The following is a 26,368-nucleotide window of genomic DNA, read 5'->3' as shown; positions in this document are numbered from 1 at the left end:
TGTACACACTTAAGAGTTTTTTAAATATCCCTAATCTATCTGCCTCTACTACCACCCCTAGCAGGCATTCCAAGCATTCACTACTCTCTGTGTGAAAAAAACTTACCTCTGACATACCCCCGTTACAGTACTCTCCTCCAATCACCTTAAAATGATGCCCTTGACTTTAGCCATTTCTGCCCTGGAGAAAAGTCTCCTGCTGTTCACTCAATCTACGCCTCTCATCAAGTCACCTCTCATCCTCCTTCACTCCAAAGAGAAAAGCCTGAGCTTTCTTAACCTTTCCTCATAAGACATGCTCTCTAATCCTGGTAAAATCCCTACTGCACCTTCTCTAAAGCTTGTATCTACTGTAAAGTTTTACTGAAATGTTTCCACTGCAGAGAATTCTCAATGCTGAACTGGCGGTCTAGATAGAAGAAAGTCGAACCAGACTACCAGCCCCGTGATGTACTTGTCTGTTTCGTTTGACAGCCTTTGCGGAACTTCAGACCGATATTAATGAGTTAACCAGTGACCTGGACCGCGCCGGGATTCCATACCTCGACTACAGGACATATGCAATGAGGGTTTTGTTCCCAGGGATTGAGGACCATCCTGTTCTCCGAGAGCTGGAGGTATGGTCGTTCTTTGGATTTGTTCATTAATCAGCCCAGCCGAGCAGTAAGTTATTCCAGTATACTCTGTGCGGGACCAGTCAAGGTTCCCAGTCCCCTGGTATCCATGATTCCAACCTACCACCACACCCCACCCCCACCCACCAGGGCCACACATTCCAAGGGGGCTTCATCTCCCTGGAACCGATGTCCCTTGTGGTCTTCACTTCCTCACCATCCCCCACCGCCAGGCACAGATTCCCAGTAACCTATTATCATCTAAGGTCCTTGTTCCATGACACTATCGTCAGCAAGGAACTGTGTTCCCCAAGGAGCCAAGCATTCACTGGTAGTCCTCATTCCCCAGGGCTGTCATCCGGCTGGAGATTCTTCCACACTCTGCCAACCACTGACCCTTGTGCAACGTAACGAGCTGGACAATGCCCCGTGGAATTCGAGGAGCAGCTGTTCCTCCCTGCCCCACATTGTAAGCTGCATCAGGATATCAATCACACCCAGTCATTGTCCTCCTGATGCTGAAGCCTGCCCTCAGCATATCCATCCTATATCTGCCCAAAGGTGGCACTCCAGCTGCCCCAAGCACTTCCAATATCAGAGTATGGCTGTAGGTCTGAGTGAGTGAAAAATCTGCAGTGCATACAGCTGCAAGGAAAGGTTTGTGAACCCTTTGCCATTACCTGGTTTTCTGCACTAATTACTCATAAAATGTGTCTGATATTCATCTAAGTCACAATAATAGACAAGAACAATCTGCCTAAACTAATAACACACTTGTGAAGGCCAGGAGCTGGACTTAGTTGCCAGAGGCTACTTGAAGTGGATGTTATTGGGAGCATTTAATAAATAGTGGGAACTTGTCCATTACCACCACTGGCTACAACAACCATTTCTACTAACAGGAGAAGGGACAAAGGTAGGTTACTGGTGCCTTAAAATCCGTCGCTTTGAGCAGATGGGGCTTGTCAGCCATAGTTGGCAGCTCATCTAGCAGAAGGAAAACTCTGATCTCAAATCTCCGCTGCTTTGCGGCTATACCCACTCATGAGGAAGGCTTCAGGAGTAAACTCCGAGGGAAAAATCTGGAGCTAAGGCAGTCCTACATTGAGTTTAATGCTGACTGGCAATTCCTGCAACTGTGCTGGTACCAAACTGTGATGGTCTCTGCCACTTTTGGGTTCATCAGATGTGTGGAGAGGGGAGCTTGCGACGTGGGCAACAGCTTGCTCTCCATATCGTACTGCCCAAGTTTGTGTATCTAGACAGCTAGGACGTAACATCCATGATCGCCCTGACCGACGGAGGCCTCACTCACTTGTTCACTCACCCAATAACACACAAACAACTTTACTTCTCGTCAATACTGGGCACACCATTTAAACAATCACAGTCTAGGTTCAAAAAAAGGTCTATGAGTATCTGTGTTAATGCCTTCTACAAAAGCTGTTTGGTGTCAGGTGTTCCAATTGTGCTGAAACTGGAGGTGTGGGTTGTGGAGCTGCCCTACCTTATAAAGAAGACACACAATGTCAGGTTACTGACAGTCTGCTCTTCTCAAGAAGGATCTGTTTATGTGCACCATACCTCGATCAAAACAACTTTCAGAGGATCTAGAAGAAGGATTGTAGAGACGCAAGAAACTGGAAAAGGCAAAAAAAAGCATCTCTAAAGACCTGAATGTTCATCAGTCTACAGTAAGAGAAATTTATGTTTAGGAATGGCCAAGTCGGAGTCTAGACCATAACACAATGGAGGTGCTGTAGCATGACCTGAAGGTGGCTGTTCATGCAAGATATCCCAAAAATATTGATGAACTGAAACAGTTTTGTATGGAGAAGTGGTCTAAAATTCCTCCTTGCCACTGTGCAAGTCTGATTAGCAGTTACAGGAAATGCTTGGTGGAGGTTATTGCTGCTAAAGGAGGTTCTACCAGTTATTAAATACAGGGGTTCACATTCCTTTTCCAGTCTGGACAGTGAATGATTAAACAATGTGTTCAATAAAGACGAGAAAAGTACAATTGTTTATGTGCTGATAGTTTAGGTGGATTGCGTTTGTCTATTATTGTGACTTAGATGAAGATCAGACCATATATTATGAGTAATGTAGAAAACCAGGTAATTGCAAAGAGCTGACAAACTTTTTCTTGCAACTGTACATCACTGCTCTGACACGAATGGCTGGTGTTGTCCATAATGAGGTGAACTCATGTTGCTTCTCACTGTGTGCCAGGTCCCAGGGAATGGGCAGCAGAGTGTGGAGAAAGCTCTCAAACTCTTTGGGCAACTCATCAACAACAAAACCTTCCTGTTAACATTCATTCGGACGCTGGAGTTACAGAGGAGTTTCTCCATGAGGGACCGAGGGAATGTGGCATCTCTGATCATGACAGCACTTCAGGGAAAGCTAGAGTATGCCACGGACGTGCTGAAACACCTGTTGTCTGACCTGATCGAGAAAAACCTCGAGAGCAAGAACCACCCCAAACTGCTGCTTCGCAGGTAAGAGTAATGCTCTTGGGTGAGGTTGTACGTTAGTGGACTATTTGATTTTGAAAGTTTGCAGACAACATGAAAGTTAGCTGACTTGTAGAGATGGAGAAATGGCAGGTGGAGTTTGGTAGACTTGTGGATATGGAGAAATGCTGAAATAGTGTGAGGTGCTATACTTTTGGAGGTCATATAGAATCATAGAAAAATACAGCACAGAAATAGACCCTTTGGCCCTTCTAGTCCTGGCCAAGCCATTTAACATGCCAGTGACCTGCACCTGGACCATACCCCTCCATACACCTCCATCCATGTACCTATCCAAACTCCTCTTAAACATTGAAATTGAGCTTGCATGCACCACTTGCACTGGAAGCTTGTTCCACACTCTCACCATCCTCTGAGTGAAGAGGTTTCCCCTCCTGCTCCCCTTAAACATTTCACCTTTCACCCTTAACACATGACCTCTAGTTGTAAGAGGCAGGTATGCAGTAAATGGCAGGACCTTTAGGAGCTCTGATGCACAGAGGGGTCTTGGGTTGCAAGTCCATTCCTCCCTAAAGTGGCAACTGACGTAGGTTGGATGATAAAGGAGTATCAGTATGCCATGCTTGCTATCATTGGCTGCAGCATTGAGTACATAAACTGCCAAATCATGTTGCAACTGTATCAACCTTTAGTTTGGCCACTCTTGAAGTAAGTAAGATCAAGGGATTGATTGTGGGCTTCCGGAAGGGGAAGTGAGAACACTTATTGAGGAGTCTACGAGGAAAGAGTGAGCAGCTTCAAGTCCCTGGGTCTCATACCAGACGATCTATCCTGGATCTAACATATTGCTGTGATCATGAAGGCACGTCAGTAGCTATAATTCATTCGGAGTTTAAGGACATTTGGTATCTTCCCAAAGACTCTAACACATTTCTACTGATGTACCATGGAGAACTTTCTGACCAATTGCACCAGAGCCCGGTGTGGAGGTTCCAATGCTCGTTCATTCGTTCTTTATGTACCGTGTCGTATGACATGGATGATCATGGTCTTTCCATGACAATGTTTGTTCTTGGCAAATCTCTCGGGGGTGCTAAGCAGGTGCTATCCTTGCCCAAGGGTGCCCTGCAGGCTAGCAGAGGGAGGGAGTGTCTCAAACCTCCTTCAATAGAGGCCCCCGCCAGCCAATGCACAGGACCAAAAACAGCTGCAGTGGGTTGCAGATTCTCCACCATTAGGGACATCTTCAAAAGACGATGCCTCAGAAAGGTGGCAGACCTCATTGAGGACCCTCACCATCTGGGACATGCCCACTTCTTATCACTACTAGCAAGGAAGAGATACAGGACAATGAAGACCCAAACTCAACTTTTTAGGAACTGCTTCTTTCCCTCTGCCATCACAGTTCTGAATGGTCCACAAATCCATGAGCACTACCTTACTATTTAGCTCTCTTTGCATAATCTTTATTTATTTATCAACATTCAGCACAGAGTAGACTCTTCTAGCCCTTTGAACCATGCTTCCCAACAATTCTCCAATTTAATCCTAGCCTAGTCAGGGACATTTACAATGACCAATTAATCTACCAACTGGTACATCATTGGTCTGTGGGAAGAAACAGGAGCACCTGGAGGAAACCCAAGTGGTCATGTGGAGAACGCACAAACCTCTTTCAGGCAGTGATGGGAATTGAACCCGGGTCTCTGGTACTGTAAAGCGTTGTGCTAACCACTACACTACCGAGCCTCTCTATTTTTATCTTTATTTCCAATAGTAACCTATAGTAGTTTTTTATGTATTGCACTGGACTGCTGCACAAAACAATAATCACACCACACCGTATGTCAGTCATAATGCACCTGATTCTGACTCTGAGTACTGTATGTAGTTCCAGTTGATATCAGAGGCTTTGGAGAGGGTGCAGAAGAGGTTCACCAGGATGTTGCCTGGATTAGAGAGTATTTGCTATAAGGAAAGGTTGGACAAACTTGGGTTATTTTCTCTGGAGTATTGGAGGCTAAGGGGAGACCTGAAAGAAGGTTATAACAGTATGAGAGGCATAGATAGGGTAGATGGTCAGAATTTCTTCCTCCAAGTGGAGATTCAAAAGACTAGTGGAATAGGTATAAGATTCTGACAGGCAGCATCACTGTCTGGTATGGGGGTGGGGTGGCTACTGCACAGGCCCGAAAGAACTGCAGAGGGTTGTAAATTTAGTCAGCTCCATCTTGGACATCTTCAAGGAGCCGTGTCTCAGAAAGGCAGTGTCCATTATTAAGGACCTCCAGCACCCAGGGCATGCTCTTTTCTCACTGTTACCATCAGGTAGGAGGTACTGAAGCCGGAAGGCACACACTCACTGATTCAGGAACAGCTTCCCCTCTGCCATCCGATTCCTAAACAGGCATTGAATCCTTGCACACACCCTCATTTTTTAAATTATATTATTTCTGTTTTTGCATGGTTTTTAATCTATTTATTATATGTATACTGTAATTGATTTACTTCTTTATTTATTTGTTTTCTTCTTCTAGATCATGTATTGCATTGAACTGCTGCTGCTAAGTTAACAAATTTCATGACACATGCCAGTGATAATCAGCCTGATTCTGATTCAGATGAGAGGGAGGGGGAGTTTAAAGCAGAAGTGTGAGGCAAGGTTTGTTTTACACAGAGTGGAGGGATGCAATAGCAATGTTTGAGAGGCATGGAGACACGTTTGACATCATAGTCAGTGCGGATGTTATGGACTGAAGAGTTTGTTCCTGTGCTGTACTGTTCTATGTTCAATAACAGAGCTGAATGGAGGACTGTACATGCTGTGTTGGTACTGGGACACCTGTGGGCTGCCCCCAGCACATCCTTGGGTCGTTAATGCAAACAGTACATTTCAATGCCACCTGATAAATAAATTAATCTGAATAAATCTGCATCTGGAGGAATCTTTACACCTTTTAATTGGATATCCAGTGAGTTAGCTCAAAGGTAAGAAGCACATTGCAAATGCAGAGCCAGATTCAAGATTGCTTAATGTCATTTCCAGTGCACAAGCGTAAAGGTGAACAAAAAATTATTACACCGGATCTGATGCAGCACCAGAAATAAAACACAGTAAGATAAAGAGTACAATATTTAAAAATACAATACATATAAATAAATAAAATAGCTTGTACACATAGATTAATTGTACTCCCACGTAGTGACGCTAGGCATTAGGTCTGCACATAAGGTGCCTCTGACAGGAAAGGATAAAGTAGTGGAGGTGGGGGTGTGGAGGGGTGGATTAGCGAGTGGAGGTGTTGATCAGCCTTACTGCTTGGTGGAAGTAGTGTTCTTGAGTTTGGCTGTCCTGCCGTGGATGCTACGTAGCCTCCTCCCTGATGGGAGTGGGACAGACAGTCCATGAGAGGCTTTGCTCTGCTACTCTTTCAACAAGAGTACAGGAGTAGCTTGTTCTTTTGAATATCTGGGAAAGGAATAGATTGTTGCAAGGACGTGTTCAATATGTGCAACAGTTCCCCGCACCAGAGAACCTTGGATATTCCATACATGCTACTTTTTTTGAGGCACGAAGTTAGCATGTATTTGCTTTCCAACAAGGAAGTGCTGTATGGCATTCCAATCCTGTCTGCTCCAGTGGAATATGTCAATTCTTGGATTTGTTACCAGGCAACAAGGTGCCTGCTCTGAGGAGAACCCAATGGTTGGCTTTGCTGTGTGTCGCTGGAGCTTCAACAGATTATGGAATCGATCTTAAGGATGTAAATCAGATAAAAATAGAGAAGCAATTCAATTAAAGGAAAAATTAATTTGTTTTATTTTTCATATCATAACTTAATAAATATCAAAATGTTTATTTATTTAACATTACAGTGTGGAGTGGGCCCTTCCAGCCCTACGAGCCACACCACCCGACAAATCCAATTAACCCTCACCCAACCATGGGACATTGTACAATGACCAATAAACCTACCCGGTAAGTATTTGGACTGTGCGAGGAAACTGAGGGACACAGAGAGGGCTCATACATTTTACGGGGAGGACGTACAGAGACTCCTCACAAAATGGCACCGGAATTGAGCTCTGAACCCTGGCATGCCCTGGGCTGTAACTGCGTCACGCTAACCGGGGTTCCACATGCAGTCAGGCGTCTCCATTTGGAAAGGGCACAGGTTGACATCCTGACAGCAGAGTGTGATGTTTAGTCCAAGAGCTGCTTTCTGTCATTTGACAAGAGATCGATGTGTCACTGTGTCGTGCAATATGCATAATGTATTACAACATGAAAAATAAACAGCTCGCTAATTACCGTGGCAACTCGTCTCAAAAGGATGAAGTGTCTCTTGCATCAAAGTCTGTCAGTGATGGATGGTAAAGGACAGGCCCACGTGTTCGGGAAGAGTAAAACAAAGATAAAGATTAGCTTTATTTGCACATTGAAACATACAGCAAAATGCAGTCAGTGCATGAAATCAAATCAGCAAGGATTTTGCTCGACAGCCCACAAGTGCCGCTACGCTTCCCGCGCCACGTAGCGCGCCCACAACTCACAGAGCCTAGCCTGTGCGTCCTGGGAAGGTGGGAGGAAACCAGAGAACCTGGAAGAAACCCATGCAGAACGGTGGGAGGTACAGACAACTGCTCTTCCTTCGAGGCTGTGCGGTAACGGAAATGCTTCGCCTTTTCTTATGCTCAGCTCCTCCTGTACGTCTGTTCAGCGATCAGCAGAGGAATGCATCTCTGTTTGTCCCACTCCCATCAGGGAGGAGGCTATGTAGCATCCACACCGGGACCACCAGCCTCGGAAACAGAAGAGAAGCGTTCGTGAAATTTGTCGTCTTTGCAGCGGCAGTAACCTGCAATGCAATAACAATAGGGAAGAAGTGAATGCCCACAAGAAAATGAATCTCAGGGTTGTACGTGGTTCTTTGATAATGAGTGAACTCTGTACAGATGCAGGAAGTCTAAAACACACAAAGTGCTGGAAATATTCAGCAGGTCAGCCAGCATCTGTGAAGAGAGGCACAGTTAATGTTTCAGGTACAGAACACTTAATCAGAACTGGAACGGGGAGAAAATAAGTTAGTTTTCAGTCACAGAATAGGGAGGGGAGGAGGCAAAATTGAATCTCTTTCCTGGGGTTAGCCTAATGGTTTAACAGTCAGACAACATGTCTGATACCCATCCACACTAGGCCTGATTCCTTGAATTATTTAAGGAAGAGGTTGATGGGAATCGAGGGACATGGAGCTGATGTGGGAAGAAGCACTGAGGTAAAAGTTCAGCCATGACCTTGATGAGGCATGGAGCAACTCAATGGGCTGAATGGTCTCCTGCTCCTGGTTCTGATCTTCTTACAGCCGAAGTAATGTGAGGTAATTAGAATAACAAGAACCCACAATCCACACCACTCTCCCCAAAACCTACTCTACCCTCCCCCACACACCCACACAGCCCACCCACATCTCCACCACCCTCCCCCACACACCCACGTACAGCCCCACTCACATCTCACCAACGCCTTCCCCACACAAACTCCACACCCCCACACAGCCCCACCACCCTCCCCCACACACCCACGTACAGCCCCACTCACATCTCACCAACACCTCCCCCACACAAACTCCACACCCCCACACAGCCCCACCACCCTCCCCCACACACCCACGTACAACCCCACTCACATCTCACCAACACCTCCCCCACACAAACTCCACACCCCCACACAGCCCCACCACCCTCCCCCACACACCCACGTACAACCCCACTCACATCTCACCAACACCTCCCCCACACAAACTCCACACCCCCACACAGCCCCACCACCCTCCCCCACACACCCACGTACAACCCCACTCACATCTCACCAACACCTCCCCCACACAAACTCCACACCCCCACACAGCCCCACCACCCTCCCCCACATAAACTCCACACCCCCACACACAGCCCCACCCACATCTCCACCACCCTCCCCCTCACAAACTCCACACCCCCACACAGCCCCACCACACTCCCCCACATAAACTCCACAGCCCCACCCACATCTCCACCACCTTCCCCCTCACAAACTTCATACACCCTCATACAGCCCCATCCACATCTCCCCAACACCCCCCACACAAACCACTGACCCATGCACAGCCCCACCCACATCACCACCCTCCCCCTCACAAACTCCACACCCCCACACACAGCCCCACCCACATCTCCAGCACCCTCCCCCTCACAAACTCCACACCCCCACACAGCCCCACCACCCTCCCCCACATAAACTCCACACCCCCACACACAGCCCCACCTACATCTCCACCACCCTCCCCCTCACAAACCATACACCCTCATACAGCCCCATCCACATCTCCCCAACACCCCCCAACACAAACCACTTTCGCACGCACAGCCCCACCTACATCTCCACCACCCTCCCCCTCACAAACTCCACACCCCCACACACAGCCCCACCCACATCTCCACCACCCTCACCCTCACAAACTCCATACACCCTCATACAGCCCCATCCACATCTCCCCAACACCCCCCCACACAAACCACTGACCCACGCACAGCCCCACCCACATCTCCACCACCCTCCCCCTCACAAACTCCACATCCCCACACACAGCCCTACCCACATCCCCACACACCCACATACAGTCCCACCCACATCTCCACCACCCTCCCCCTCACAAACTCCACACCCCCACACACAGCCCCACCCACATCTCCACCACACCCACACACAGCCCCACACACATCTCCACCACCCTCCCCCACACAAACTCCACACCCCCACACACAGCCCCACCCACATCTCCACACCCCCACACACAGCCCCACCCACATCTCCACCACCCTCCCCCTCACAAACTCCACACCCCCACACAGCCCCACCACCCTCCCCCACATAAACTCCACACCCCCACACACAGCCCCACCCACATCTCCACCACCTTCCCCCCACAAACTTCATACACCCTCATACAGCCCCATCCACATCTCCCCAACACCCCCCAACACAAACCACTTTCGCACGCACAGCCCCACCCACATCTCCACCACCCTCCCCCTCACAAACTCCACACCCCCACACACAGCCCCACCCACATCTCCACCACCCTCACCCTCACAAACTCCATACACCCTCATACAGCCCCATCCACATCTCCCCAACACCCCCCACACAAACCACTGACCCACGCACAGCCCCACCCACATCTCCACCACCCTCCCCCTCACAAACTCCACACCCCCACACACAGCCCCACCCACATCTCCACCACACCCACACACAGCCCCACACACATCTCCACCACCCTCCCCCACACAAACTCCACACCCCCACACACAGCCCCACCCACATCTCCACACACCCATGCACAGCCCCACCCACATCTCCACACACCCACACACAGCCCCACCACCCTCCCCCATGCCACGGGTCCTCAGCAGATCCCGACCCTGATGGGAACCGGTCTCTTCTCACAGATGAACGTGTTCCAAGGTGTAACAGATCTCATGGTGGCTCAACCCTCCCTTTCCACCACCACCCATTATGTTGTGCAGACTTTGTAACCCACTCTAAGATCAGTCTAACCCATGAGTTCCCAGCTTTCGTTAATGATACAGGCCCCTACCATTAACCTAGGGGTCCATGGACCCTAAGTTTGGAACCCCTAATCTAATGCCTCCCTCCCACATAGCTCTCCATTTTTCTATCATCCATGTGCCTATCTAAGAGTCTCTTAAATCTTCCTAATGTGTCTGCCACTACCACCAACTAGCCCTGGCAGTGCATTCCATGAAGTCACCGCTCTATGTGCATAAATCTTAACTCTGACTTCCCCCCTATACTTGCCTCCGACCACCTTAAAATTATGCCCCCTTGTATTTGCAATTTCCACCTTGATAGAAGGTCTCTGGCTGTCCACTCAATCTTGTGTCACTTGTTTCTGTCGTTTAGTAAGGATGCAGTTTATCATGTCCTTGACGCTCTCTCTAGCTTCAAGAGTGACCTCTGCAGTGTGCAGACATGCTAATGCCAATTTTTAATTGAAGGCAGATGCAGAACCACTCTGTGTTCTGCTGAATGTTTGCTGTGGCTTCTCAGCTCAAATGTGAGGATGTCTCAGAGCTAAGGTATTCTCGAATGGTTTCCCTGCAAAGAGCACCAATGTTCATCTGAGCCTGTGTGAAAAGTTTCAACGTATGTTCAGTTCCGGAATAATGGGAACTGTGGTGGGGGTGTTTAATCTGAGAAAAACATGTGATTGAAACTGCTCATTTAGTTGTGGTGAGCACAATCTTAAAAGAAAATTGGTGTTATTTTTCCACTGGGCAGGGAAATATAGAATATTTGCTGTCACAGATGTTTTAGCCTCTGGCAAGGATGTCAATCTTTGGTTCATGAACACTGTCAGGATTGAAGGATGGTACACTGCCCAGTACAACTTAATTATACTGTTGGGTAATCATTTAGATATCATTCAGAAGTGTTGCCCAATAATTTAGAAGTAGATTTATTGGGTGAAAGGATTGAATTAGAATTATGGGAAATTCATGATTTCCTTTTTTAAAAATTATTTTACAAAAAAGATATCTTGCCCAGAAACTTACTTACTGCCCGATAGACCCCTGATGTTTAGGGCAGCAATGGAGGTCCTCCATCTCAGGACTTCCTTCATCGTGTCAGTAGCTTCCTCTCAGTTTTAACCACTGTCAGTCATCCAAGTCCCAGGAACACCGTCACACTCAGGCATAGAAGGATTCTTCATTGCTGTTTCCATAACAATTTTGTTTTACCAGTCAGGGTTGTTAGCCCTGAGCTGAACCCCCAAATCTGGAGGAGCAGTGGACCCACCCTTTGACCTGTTTGGCATGGCTGACCCTACCAAGAGCCAAAGCACAAAACCCCGACTCCAGCCAACATGGCTCTCCGGGTCATTGAGGTACACAAGCCTCCAAACCCAACAACAAGGTCATGGTCCTCGTGGAGGTTGCCCAGAAAAGCGTGTTGCATTTCAGGTGAGAGGGGGAAAGTCCAATGGAGATGTACAGGGCAGCGTTTTTTTTACATAGAGAGTAGTGGGTGCCTGGAATGTGTGCCAGGAGTGCAGCCAGAGGCAAACAACACACTCAGACCCCACTTAACACTGAGGATGTCTTCCTCGGAGCTGGAGGGCTATGTAAATCTGTGCCATGTGGGGTCATTATAACTACGTAAATGGACATGTGTGCCTGATTAAAAAATCAAACCCGAGATACATGATATATTATTTTACGTATACACAGTAGTTCGTGGAGTAACAAACACGCTGTACGTCAGTGGGGCAGCAACACATGGCAGCAGCAGCGGAGGGAGGCGGGAGGTGGTTAGATCTTAGAGGAGAGACCAGGCTATGGGTCCTCCTCTAACTTTGGCTGCTTCTTCAAGTAGATGTCGAGATTTGACTGCCTTTTCTGAAGTTTGCCCTCATGAAGGAGTTCTCGGTAGTAGGAAATCACGTGGAGAACACCTCTCTTTGCCTTACTGCTTCGCTACCAGTCAGGGTCATTATCGATGAACTGGTCCATGATTTCTGTGATCATGGTGATGCTAGTGCTGAGGAATTTTGTGGTGATGTTTATTGCTAGTGTTTTCTCTACTCCATTTGTGTCCTCAGATTCCCCCAGGATCTGCTGCTCTACCAGTTCTCGAAGCTCTTCGTTATTAAGGCTCTTGCTGTCTGCACTAGCTGCTTCATCGCAGGTTACTGTGTTGTTTAGATCTATCAAACCAACCTCTGCTGCTGCAAATGTTACCAAAGTATCTTCTTTTTCTTCTTGAATATGACTGAAGATGCTTCTTGGCTTTTCCAGTATTATCAGCTGGCCTAGGGACATGTTTCATTGTGTTTGGTCATCTACCCATACATTTAGTCTTATTTCCCACTTTTTCAAGTAAGTGGCTTCTTGAACGAGTCACCTTCGATGATGGTAACTTTGAGGTTATCGTTGCATCTTGTCTGTATTGTTCTGATCATCGATGTGGCCAATTTCAAAGAGGACCGACACCAACCAGATGCTCATCAGCTTCCAAACACCGTATCGCTTGCCACTTCACATCCATACTGATGCTTTCCCAAGACATCTTGGATGTTCTACCCTCCCTGGAGGTTTTCCAGACATTATGGGTGAAAAAAATGTTTACTGTAACGGCAGCCGCTCTTCAGAAGTTTTAAGTGTTCTTTAGAATGAATTTTTATCATTCTTAAAAATTTCAATAAAGAATTGAATAACCACATTGTAATGAATCAGCACCATGCGGGGTGGCAGTATGCGGGGCCTGAGTGTAGAGGTGTTTAAGAGGCTCTTGGGTAGACACGTAGTTTCCTCCTGGTACATGCTATACAACTTTACCAGGCTGGTGACCTTCAATACGCTCGGAGGCACAAGCAGCTCACTGGAATTAATATTGATTACTTCAAATGAAGGTGCAAGCTTTCTCTTCCACTTCTGAGTAGTCAGCTGAACAACAGAGAGCAGGAAACACCAGTGAAGGCCGAAGGGATGCTGAAGAGGAAATGGAACGATCAAATGGATGCATCCATAGCTGAATCGCAATTAACTGAGGAAGGCGTTCGAGGCACTGAGATTTTGTGTGAGCTTTGCCTTTCAGTCTCCAGCATAGCATCTGGGAGAGATTTGACTGCCGCCTGGGGGAAACATTTCACTTTATACATAAATGTCAAAATTGAGGGTTAGATGAAAATAAAAATGAGCTGTGTAATGCTACAAATAAGTTTTGACTCTGGTTGAACAGAAACAGAAGGGAACGCTGCTGCAGGTAGAGTACTGTCAACATGCAATCCGCCATGGAGTCAAATATCTGTGACACTTCAACTTGCCTTAAGCCTCAATACCATGTTAAAATGCCTCTTATATTCACATATAAATTATTCTCACAATGATGCTAATAACCAGGCATTATGGACTGTTGGATTCTCTGAACCTGGCAATGAAAGTATAACACCAATCCCATCTGCCTGTGTTTGGTCCATATCACCCAGAACCTTTCCTATCCTTGTACCTGTCCAAATGTCTCTTTCACACTGTAATTGTACCCACGTCTAGCATTTCCTCTGGCAGCTCGTTCCATACACACAGCACCTCTCTGTGTGGAAAACTTGCTGCTTTAAATTGTTGCTGTCTCTCTTTAAACCTATCAAGTATTGAAGGGCCTAGAGTGGACGGAAAGGGATTTCCTATAGTAGGGGTGTCTAGGACCAGAGGGCACAGCCTCAGAATAGAAAGATGTCCCCTTAGAACAGAGGTGAGGAGGAATTTCTTGAACCAGAGGGTGGTGAATCTATGGAATTTGTTGCCGCAGATGGCTGTGGTGTCCAAGTCATCAGGTATATCTAAAACAGAGGTTGATAGGTTCTTAATTAGTCAGGGTGTCAAAAGTTATGAGGAGACTAGAGTTGAGAGAGATAATAAATCAGTCATAAAACCATAAGATATAGGAGCAGAATTCGACCATTTTGCCTGTCGAGTCTGCTCTGCCATTTCATCAAGCTGATCCATTTCCCTTTTCAGCCATGATGGAATGGCTGAGCATCTGCTCCTGTCTCATGGTCTTAAATTAACAGTCTCTGGTTTTAGATTCCCTTAACCTGGGAAAAAGACTGTGACCTTCCACCTTCTCTTTTTGGAATTATTAATAATTTTTCAGATAAGTTACAGGGGTTCCCAAACTCGGGTCCACGGGCCTCTCAGCTAATGGTAAAGCTCCATGGCATAAAGAAGTTTGGGAACCTCTGATCTATAATATATTTCTATATTATTGATTATATTCGAAACATAAGACCATAATGTATAGGAACAGAATCAGACCATTTGGTCCATCAAGTCTGCTCCACCATTTCATCACGGCTGATCCAATTTTCCCCTCAGCCCCAGTCTCCTTTTCGCCTGTACCCCTTCATGCCCTGACCAATCAAGGATCCATCAACTTCTGCTTTAAATGTGCCTAAAGTCTTGGCTTCCACAGCTGCCTGTAGCAAAGAATTCCACAGATTCACCACTCTCTGGCTAAAGAAATCTCCCTCATCTCTATTCTAAATGGCTGTCCCTCTATTCTGGGGCTGTGTCCTCTGGTCCTAGACTCTCCCATCATAGGATACATCCCCTCCACGTCCGTTCTAAACCATTGTAAATTTGATATGATCTGCACAGATTAATCAGCTGATCATCTGATAACTGGTTCTGCATCTGATCAGTAGGTTGTAGAAGCAGGGGTTCCCAACCTGGGTTCCAGGGACCCTTCAATTAATGGTAGGGGTCCATGCAATAAAAAAGGTAGGAAACCCCTGATATAGAAGGAAGTTGATGATTGACCAGGAGAAAGAAGATAAATTTTCCCTCAATGTGCCGAGTTACCCTGATAATATTTCACCTTTCTGTATGTCACTTTGAGTTACATTTTATAAATAATTCTGATTCTCTGCAGGGGTGAGAGTGGGGTGAAATCAAAGCCAGTCAGAAAGAGAATAAGGAAAGACTCAGTACGGTATCTACTGGATCACAGAGTGATCGTCCTCTGTTTGGAAAAATTGATTCTGCGGAACCAACACAGCCCACCAACTCCTCTATGGACAGTCCCAAGCCCGGCTGCAAAAGGAGGAGGATTGAGGCTGGGGTTAGCAACCCTATCCCTTAAAAACCCAGAGCTATAGAAGTGCCAACAGAAGCTCCAAAAGCTTCATCCCAGGGAGAGGAAGGGTAGACCCAGAAGGTGGTTTACACTTGGGGACAACTTGAAAGCCTGGCCAGGATTGCTGGCGAGCTACCGTCAGAATTCTGTGCCCCGGGAGGGGTGATGGGCTGATGATGAAGAAGGAGAAGGAGGAGACACAGCACACTGTGTGCTGACAGGTAGCTCTGGCAAGAAGCACAGCAGAAGAGTTGTACTTCTGTGGAACCAAATCATCTCCTACCGGTGAGCAATTACATAATCAGATATTCCTTTGAAGTGCAGTTTTTTGCTGTTAACCTTGGGTTCTTTATCACCTCCATCACATTGCGCATTGTGCTCTTGGTGTGATCTTTGCTGGATGCCCACTCCTAGGGAGAGTAGCAACAGTACTGAATTTCCTCCAGTTGTAGACAATTTCTCTTACTGTGGATTGACGAACACTCAGGACTTTAGAAATGCTTTTGTAGATTTTTCCAGCTTGAATTGAATTTATTTAAATCTTATATCTGTTTCACAACGTGAAGGTGTAAAAATCTTCGCATTATGACTCCGTCGCAATGTACAGACATGTGAATTTATAAGTCTAATAGATTGTAGAAAGAAGCTGTCCCGTAGCTGGTTGGTTCTGGCTTTAGTGCTGCGGTACCATTTGCCAGATGGAAGCAGCTGAACCAGTTTATGGTTGGGGTGACTGGTGTCCCCAATGATCTTCCAGGCCTTCTTTCTGCAATTACTGCTGTAAATGTCCTCAGTGGAAGGAAGTTCACATCCACAGATGTGCTGAGCTGTCCGTACCACTCTCTACAGTGCCCAGCGATCAAGGTTGGTGCAGTTCCCATACCAGGCAGTGATACAGCCAGTCAGGATGCTCCCAATGGTGCCCTGTAGAAGGTCTTGAGAATTTGAAGGCTCGTGCTGAACTTCTTCAGTCACCTGAGGTGGAAGAGACGCTGTTGTGCCTATTTTTGCTACTCAGCCAAGATGTCTACAGTCTTCAGTGATAAGTATATTAGATTAGATTAGATTATGAGGACACGCAGTCCTCTTTTATTGTCATTTAGTAATGCATGCATTAAGAAATGATACAATGTTTCCTCCAGTGTGATATCACAGAAACACAGGACAGACCAAGACTGAAAATCTAACAAAAACCACATAATTATAACATAGTTACAATAGTGCAACAAAACCATAACTTGATGAAGAGCAGGCCATGGCACAGTAAAAATGTTCAAAGTCTCTCATAAGTCCCACATCTCACGCAGACGGGAGAAGGAAGAAAACTCTCCTTGCCATGCCCAACCACAGTCCGACTCTGAATCATCCGAAAACTTCGAGCTTCCGACCAGCCCTCCGACACCAAGTACCGAGCACCATCTCTGCCGAACGCTTCGACCTCAGCCTCAGCCGCCAGCAGCAGGCAAAGCCGGGGATTTTGGGGCCTTCCCTCCGGAGATTCTCGATCGCACAGTAGCAGCGGCAGCGAACTGGGCATTTCAGAAATTTCTCCAGATGTTCCTCTGCTTCTCATGTCTGTCTTCATCAAATCGGAATTGTGCACGGCATCCTACTTACAGATACGATATCATTTCACTGGAGAGCTGCGCGCGCTGCGTTGCGCTGCCATCTTCTCCTCTCGCCTATATTGAGGAACTTGAAGCTACTCACCCTCTCAACTGCTGTCCCACTGATATTGATCAGGATGAACCTGTCTCCATTCCTCCTGTAATCCACGATCATCTCTTTTGTTTTTGGACATTGAGGGAGAGGTTGTTATCCTGGCACCACTGTGTCAGGGTGTCAACCTCTCCTCTGTAGGCTGTCTCATCACCACTAGAAATAAGGCCAATCAACGTCTTGTCATCTGCAAACTTGATCAGTAGATTGTGTGGCAGCACAGTAGTGGGTGTAAAGGGAGTAGGGGAGGGGACTCAGGACCCGATTGGGGGGGGGCACCTGTGTTGAGGGGCAGAGGTGAGGGAGCCCATCCTTACCAGCTGTCTGCAATCCGATAGGAAGTCTTGGATCCAGCTACATAAGGTGCGGTGCAAGCTGAGGTCTCTGAGCTTCCCATCAAGTCTGGCATCCCTACAGTTCTTCTTCTAAGGCCTTCTGAAAGTTGTTTTGATCAAGACACGGTGCACATAAACAGACCTTTCATGAGAAGAGCAGGCCCAGTCAGAAACCTGACATTGTGTGTCTTTTTTACAGAGCAGGGGCACCTTTACAACCCACACCTCCAATCTCATCTCATTGATTGGGACTCATGACTCCAAATAGCTTTAGTAGAAGGCATTACCTCAGAGGTTCACATACTTTTTCCAACAAATACGTGCAATATTGGATCATTTTTCTCAATAAATAAATGAACAAGTATATTGTAATTTGTGTTATTTATTTAATTGAGTTCTCCATCTAGTTTCAGGACTTAGGTGAAGGTGTGATCACATTTTAGGTCATATTTATGCAGAAATAGAGAAAATTCTACAGGGTTCAAAAACTTTCTAGCACTGCTGTATACAGTGAAATGTGTCATTTACATCAACAAGCAACACATCCACAGATGAGCTGGGGGCAGCTCACAAATGTTGCCCTGCTTCTAACATCAACATAGCATGCCCACGATTTGCTAACCCTACTAACTTGTAGATCTGTGGAATAAGGGATGAAACGCACATGATCACAGGCTGGAATTGAACTCCGATCTTCCAATCATTGGTGCTGTATAGCATTACACTAATGGCTACACTGCCATGATGCCCTACTTCTGTCTCAGTCTGAGAAACCACAATGTGTCGATAGCTGTCTCGATGTCAACGATACAAAGATTGGAGGTGTAGTAGACAGTGAGGAAGGTTTTCAGAGCCTGCAGAGGGACTTGGACCAGCTGGAAAAATGGGCTGAAAAATGGCAGATGGAGTTTTATACAGACAAGTGTGAGGTATTGCACGTTGGAAGGACAAACCAAGGTAGAACATACAGGGTTAATGGTAAGGCACTGAAGAGTGCAGTAGAACAGAGGGATCTGGGAATACAGATACAAAATTCCCTAAAAGTGGCGTCACAGGTAGATAGGGTCGTAAAGAGAGCTTTTGGTACATTGGCCTTTATTAATCAAAGTATTGAGCATAAGAGCTGGAATGTTATGATGAGGTTGTATAAGGTATTGGTGAGGCCGAATCTGGAGTATTGTGTTCAGTTTTGGTCACCAAATTACAGGAAGGATATAAATAAGGTTGAAAGATTGCAGAGAAGGTTTACAAGGATGTTGCCGGGACTTGAGAAACTCAGTTACAGAGAAAGATTGAATAGGTTAGGACTTTATTCCCTGGAGCGTAGAAGAATGAGGGGAGATTTGATAGAAGTATATAAAATATGATGGGTATAGATAGAGTGAATGCAAGCAGGCTTTTTCCACTGAGGCAAGGGGAGAAAAAAACCAGAGGACATGGGCTAAGGGTGAGGGGGAAAAGTTTGAAGGGAACATTAAGGGGGGCTTCTTCACACAGAGAGTGGTGGGAGTATGGAATGAGCTGCCAGACGAGGTGGTAAATGCGGGTTCTTTTTTAACATTTAAGAATAAATTGGACAGATACATGAATGGGAGGTGTATGGAGGGATATGGTCCGTGTGCAGGTCAGTGGGAGTAGGCAGAAAATGGTTCGGCACAGCCAAGAAGGGCCAAAAGGCCTGTTTCTGTGCTGTAGTTTTTCTGTGGTTTCTATGGTGGTCCTGGTCACGTCTCTACAAGAATTTTTCTCTTTGGGCCAAGTGCGATGAGATGTCCTGTCAGAATCTAAACTCAACACTGGTTAGCAACTTACTAGTAAGAAAATAAATGTTGCTTGATAGCACATTTGATAATGATCTGCCATCGTCTTCAAGGTTCAAGATTGTTTGAAGCTATTTCCAGTATACAAGTGTAAAAGAGAACAAAATAATTGTTACTCTGAATCCGATGCAGCACAAAAAAAACACAGGATAAGATAAATTATTTATTTATTTATTTATTTATTTTCTTCCTTTTTGTATTTGCTCAGTTAGTTGTCTTTTACACACTGTTTGAGCATCCAAGTTGGTGAGGTTTTTCATTGATTCTATTATGGTTATTATTCTATTATAGATTTATTGAGAATGCCCGCAAGAAAATAAATCTCAGGGTTGCATATGGTGACATATATGTACTTTGATAATAAAACACAATAATTCTAAATACATAAGATAGCTTATATAGATAGATTGTTTATATGTCCATAAAGTGATGCTAGGCACAGGAGTGCCTATATAAGATGGCTGACAGGAAATGATGAAGTAGTGGTGACTGGGGGTGTGGAGGGGAGGTTTTGTGGGTGGAGGTGCTGATCAGCATTACTACTTGGAGAAAGTAACTGTTTTTGTGTCTGGTGGCCCTTGGCATAGATGCTACGTAGCCTCCTCCCTGATGGGAGTGGGGCAAACAGTGGGACCCTTCATGATGGTATTGGCATCCCTCTGTATATATGTCCTAGGTGGCGGGTAGGCTGGGGCCAGTGATGCGTTGGGCAGTTTTGATTCCCTGCTGTAGAGTCATCCTGTTCACCACAGGGCAGTTTCTGTACCCTGCACAAATGCAGCATGTCAGAATGCTCTCTACTGTGCATCTGCAGAATGTTGTGAGTATAGATGTGCACAGTCCAACTCCCTCAGCCTCCTCAGAAAGCAGAGGCACTGGTGAGCTTTACTGATTGTGCTCGGGGACCATGAGAGGTTTAGCAAGATGCGCGTTCCCAGGAGTCTGAGAGTTCTGGGAATATTGAATTGAATTGACTTTATTTCTTATATCATTCACATACATCAGGAGTAAAAATCTTTACGTTACATCTCCATCTAAATGTGGAGTGTGCAATCATAGTAATTTATAATAAATAGAACAGTCGATGTAATATAGAGTATACTCAATCCAGTGTGAGTTCATCATTCTGATGGCCTGGTGGAAGAAGCTGTCCCGGAGACTGTTGGTCCTGGCTTTTATGCTGCAGTACCACTTCCCGGATTGTAGCAGCTGGAATAGATTGTGGTTGGGATAGCTTGGGTCCCCAATGATCCTAAGACCCCTTTTTACACAACTGACCTTGTAAATGTCCTGAATCACAGAAGTTCACAGCTACAGATGCACTGGGCTGTCCACACCATTTTCTGCAGAGCCCTGCGATTGAGGGAGATACAGTTCCCATACCAGGCAGTGATTAAGCCAGTCAGGATGCTCTCAATTGTGCCCCTGTAGAAAGTTCTTAGGATTTGGGGGCCCATACCAAACTTCCTCAACCATCTGAGGTGAAAGAGGTGCTGTTGTGCCTTTTTCACCTCCCAGCTGGTGTGTACAGTCCATTTGAGGTCCTCATTGAAGTGGATGCCAAGGAACTTGAAATTGTTTACCCTCTCAACCCCAGATCAATTGACGTCAATAGGGGTTAGCCCATATCCATTCCTCCTGTAATCTACAACCAGCTCCTTTGCTTTTGTAACATTGAAGGAGCGGTTGTTTTCTTGACACCACTGTGTCAGAGAGATGATTTCTTCCCTTCAGGCCACCTCATTATTGTTTGAGATAAAGCCAATCAATGTAGTGTCGGGTTGAGAGGCGGAGACTATTTGAAAACAGCCAAACAACCGGCCTGATGCAATAACATCCAGCAAGGTCAATGGGAAACATAGCTATCCTGGTTACTTGTGACAGGATGATGTTGGTTGGAGCATTGGGAAGATCCTCTGCCATTGTGTAGGATGGTTTATCTAAGCTGGAACAGACAAGAACTCCAACTGACATCTCAAAATGTAGGTCCCTTTTCAGAAAATTCAGATCTCTTTCTGAATCTTGTGGAAAGGCATCACAGGTTTGAGGTTACAATTGGAAATTACAGTATTCTTAGGCAGTTAATGTACCCTGAAAGCTGATTTCTCACTTTTTAGGAAAGAATTTATTGCAAAATCATATCTGACCCAAATATTTCAGAAATTTACAGTGTTAAGATCTGCCTACTTTTTCCAAGTTTTTTTCATAGCTTTTTTTTATTTCAGAAACAAAGCTATTACGAGGTGATGTGTAATACGAGGGGGTGATTGCTGGAAAGTATAAGGGGGGGATGTCAGGGGTAAGATTTTTACAGGCAGAGTGATGGGTGTATTGAACGTGCTGCTAGGGATGGTGTAACTTCATAGATGAAATAAAAATAGAGGTGCCATGTGGGAGGGAGAGGTTGGATTGATCTTAGAGTAAAAAGGTTGGCACAGCATTGCGGGCTGAAGGACCTTTACTGTGCTGTAAGCAGGGAGAACGACCTCTGCTGTGCCTCAGAAAACATGGGAGATGAGAGAATGAACAACCCAAAGACCCAGCCACTAACCACAGCCTCGACCTGCTCTGTCCACACTGCACCAGGATATATGCATCCCAGATCAGCCCCCACCTGAGGACCCACCAGCAGCCAACCCTATAGGAGGAGGGGGTGGCACAATAGCATTGTGGTTAGTGTAACACTTTACAGCACCAGCGAACCGGGTTCGATTCCCATTGCTGTCTGTAAAGAGTTCGTTATGTTCTTCCTGTGACCACATGGGTCTCTTCTAGCTGCTCCAGTTTCCTCCCACAGTCCAAAGACGTACTGGTTAGTAGATTAATTGGTCACACGGGTGTAATTGGGCACCACAGTCTCATTGGGTTAGGAGGGTCTGTTACCGTGATGTACCTGGAAATGAAATCGAACGCCACACTCGGCACGAATGATTGCGGTATTTATTTATTGAGATACAGCGCAGAATAGGCCTTCTGACCCTTCGAGCCATGCCTCCCAGCCTACTCTGATTTATCCCCAGCCTAATCACAGAGTAATTTGCAATAACCAATTCACCTATCAATTTTAGATTGTGGGAGGAGACCCAAATGTTTAAAGGGAGGACGTACAAACCCTTTACAGACAGCGGCGGGTAACTACCACTGTACTGTACTGTTCTGAGCTCTGTATTCTAAAGCTGTACATCATTAGTTAGAGAAAAACAATCTCCACTCCATTCACATAAAAGTTTTAAAAATTCCTCTTTAACTGCCTTGTTAAACATTGACAGAGCTAATCTTGTCTGTTAGACTAAAATAAACTATTCATCCTGGAATGAGTATGATCAAAGTTATAACTTCTAACTCGATTTGTCTTTCGCTAATATCCCTTAAGGAGGGGACGTTTAAAATGATTTGCAACCTGTTAATTGGGGAATGGACATAAAATAATTCTTTAAAATATATTTGAAGAGTCAATATAGAGACAAAGGATTCTCTCAATCAGCATTTGCTTTCACTGATTGTAAGTGGCTTTTTCAGTTCCCTGTTACATTTAAAACATTATAATGTAATTTTCTACCCTGCAACTCCAGCCTTCTTTGTCAAAGGTCAAGCCTTGCAGTGACAGCCCAATATTACTTGTATTCTGTCTTTTCCTCTGCATGGGTTATTTGCATATTTGAATCTCTAAGCAAGAAGTAGAATTAGAATAGAAAGTAGAAGCTTAGAAAAAGAATGATATTTTCACAGATTAACATCTTAATGGAGTTTCAGTCTGCAGATTTCCAAGGCAATATTAATAACCAGAGATGGCAGCTTTAACAGTCTGCATCATTACCTGTGCTCCCGCACACGTTCTGCATGTGTTTAGGTCAAGGGGCTAGATCACAGCTCTGACTGCTTGCCATATCCTCTCACATCTATTCCTGGAGCAGGGACTCTGTTTGTATTCATGTAATAGTTTCCTCGGTAATGAATAGAAATGAAAATGGGATTGAGCTACAACTTGTGCAAACCAGATCTTGGATTTCAATCTTGGAGCAAAGATGACCTTTTGCCCGGCCAAGAGCTATCTTAGATCCTTGACAATAAAATTAAATATAAACACCAAGAAGAAAGGCTCTGAAAGCAATATCTTTCTAATGCATACTCTTCTGGCCAAAGTTGTCTTCAAGTGGGAGCTGTGCTATACCCTTGAGAACTTAAAAAAACAGTTAATCCAAGTAGTGCCACAGTCACTTCTGGTCAGAACCTGGTATGTGGATTTGTTTACACTAATAGAGTCATAGAAAAGCACAGCAGAGAAACAGGCCCTACGACCGATGTGATCCATGCTGAAACCAGTTAATCTGTCCTACTCCCACTGACCTCCACCAAGACCGGAGCCCTCCATACCCCTACCATCTATGTACCTATCCATGCTTCTCTTAAATGTTGAAATAGAGCTCGCATAGTCCACTTGTGTTGGCAACTCGTTCACACTCTCATCACCCTCTGACTGAGAAGTTTCCCCTTATGTTCCCCTTAAACTTTTTACCTCTCACCTTTAACCCATGGCCTCTGGTTTTAGTCCCTCCCAACCTGAGTGGAAAATACTATGTATATCCCTCATAATTTTGTATACCTTTATTAAATCTCCTCCCAGTCTCCTACGTTCCAAGGAATAAAGTCCTAACCTCTTCATTCTTTCCTTAAGACTTAGGTCCTCCAGACACAGCAACATGCTTGCAAATCTTCTCTGTACTCTTTCAACCTTGTTTACCTCTTTCCTGTTGGTAGGTGACCAAAACTGCACACAATACTCCAAATTCAGCCTTATCAATGTCTTATATAACTTCAACATAACATCCCATCTCCTGTACTCAATACATTGATTTATGAAGGCCAATGTGCCAAAAGCTTTCCTTATGACCCTGTCTACCTGTGATTGAATTATGTAGCTGTATTCCTGGATCCCTTTGTTCTACAGCACTCCTCAGTGCCCTACCATTCGCTGTCTACCGCCTACCCTGGTTGGTCCTACCAAAGTGCAACCCCTTGCATTTGTCTGCATTAAATTCCATTCACCATTTTTCCAGCTGGTCCAGTTCTCACTGCAAGCCATGATAGCCTTCCCTGCTGACCACTACACCTTCCAATCTTGGTGTCACCTGTAAATCCGCTGTCCAGTTAACCATTTTATCATCCACACCATTGATATAGATGATAAACAACAACAGACCCAGAACTCCACTAGTCAGTCAGAGAAGCAACCCTCTACCACCACTCTCTGGCTTCTCCCACAAAGCTAGTGTCTAGTAAAATTTACTACCTCATCCTGAATACCAAGCGACAGAACCTTCTTGACCAACTTCCCATGCGGGACCTTGTCAAAGGCCTTGCTAAAGTTCATGCAGACAACATCCACTGCCTTGCCTTCATCAACTTTCCTGGGAACTAACTCAAAAAAGCTATAAGATTGGTTAGATGTGACCTACCACACGCAAAGCCATGCTGCCCATCCTTAATCAGTAGATGTCTATCCAAAATCTTATATATCCGATCCCTCAGAATATCTTTCAGTAACTTTCCCATTACTGATGTCAGGCTCACAGGCCTATAACTTCCTTGTTTATGTTTAGAGTCTTTCTTGAACAGCACAACAACATTGGCTATCCTCCAATTCTCTGGTACCTCACCCATCACTAAGATTTTCCTCTTCCTAGTTCCTCACTTGTTGCCATACCATGCTTGTTCATAGCATGTGTTAGAATTTGTTTCGAGAGGACTAGAATATAAAAGCAAGTATGTGATGCCGAGGTTTGATAAGACATTGGTCAGACCACACTTGGAGTACTGTGAGCAGTTTTGACCCCCCTTATCGAAGGAAAGATGTGCTGTCATTGGAGAGAGTTCAGAGGAGGTTCATGAGAGTGATTCCAGAATTGAAAGGGTTAATGTATGAGGATCTAGTACTCACTGGAGTTTAGAAGAACTGGGGGGAGGACAGAGGGGGAGTCCCATTGAAACTTATTGAATATTGAAAGGCCTACATAGAGTAGATGTGGGGAGGATGTTTCCTATAGCGAGGGAGTCTAAGACCAGTGAGCATAACCTCAGAATAGAGGGACATTGCTTGGTACAGAAGTGAGGAGGAATTTATTTAGTCAGAATTTGGTGAGTCTGTGGAATTCTCTACCACGGACAGTGGTGGAGGTCAAGTCATTGGGTTTATTTGATGTGGAGGTTGATAGGTTCTCGATTAGTAAGGGAGCCCAAGGTTACAGGGGGGAGGCAGAAGAACATGGTTGGGAGGGATAATAAATCAGCCATGATAGAATAGCAGAGCAGACTTGATGGGGTAAATGGGCTAATTCTGCTCCTATGTCTTATGGTGTGGGGAACTGCGTGGTTTTAAGCTTTATGATGCCTTTGATAGATCAGCAAGAGCAAATAAAAGCCACATTTCCAATCTAGACTATACCATTTCCCACCCTGTCTCCTGTAAAAATGCTATTCCCTTTTCTCAGTTCCTTCATTTCTACCGCATTTGTTCTCTGAATGAGGTTTTCCTTTGCAGAACATCAGAAATGTCCTCCATCTTAAAACAACAGGGTGTCCTTTCCTCCGCCATTGATGCTGCTCTGACCCACATCAATCCCCTCTTCCCGGACATTCGTGTTCACCCCATCTTCCCGCCGCCTTAACAGTGACAGAGTTCCTCTTGTCTTTGCCTATCACCCCATTA

General features: G+C 45.5%; 1 protein-coding gene across 8 annotated transcripts in view; it reads left to right on the top strand.

Annotated features, from left to right (window-relative positions):
- Positions 1 to 26,368, top strand: part of plxna2 (plexin A2) — a 565,853-nt gene that overhangs the window by 491,512 nt on the left and 47,973 nt on the right. For all 8 annotated transcript variants that reach the window (XM_072279001.1, XM_072279002.1, XM_072279005.1 and 5 more), the window contains exons 21-22: positions 475 to 617; positions 2,847 to 3,115. In XM_072279001.1, coding sequence (XP_072135102.1) covers positions 475 to 617; positions 2,847 to 3,115 — 412 coding nt within the window. The remainder of the gene's footprint in view (positions 1 to 474; positions 618 to 2,846; positions 3,116 to 26,368) is intronic.

Source organism: Mobula birostris, chromosome 14 (assembly GCF_030028105.1).
Source record: "Mobula birostris isolate sMobBir1 chromosome 14, sMobBir1.hap1, whole genome shotgun sequence".
NCBI lineage: Eukaryota > Metazoa > Chordata > Chondrichthyes > Myliobatiformes > Myliobatidae > Mobula > Mobula birostris.
The sequence above is the reverse complement of the archived record's forward strand: the minus strand, read 5'-3'. Positions and strand labels throughout refer to the sequence as shown.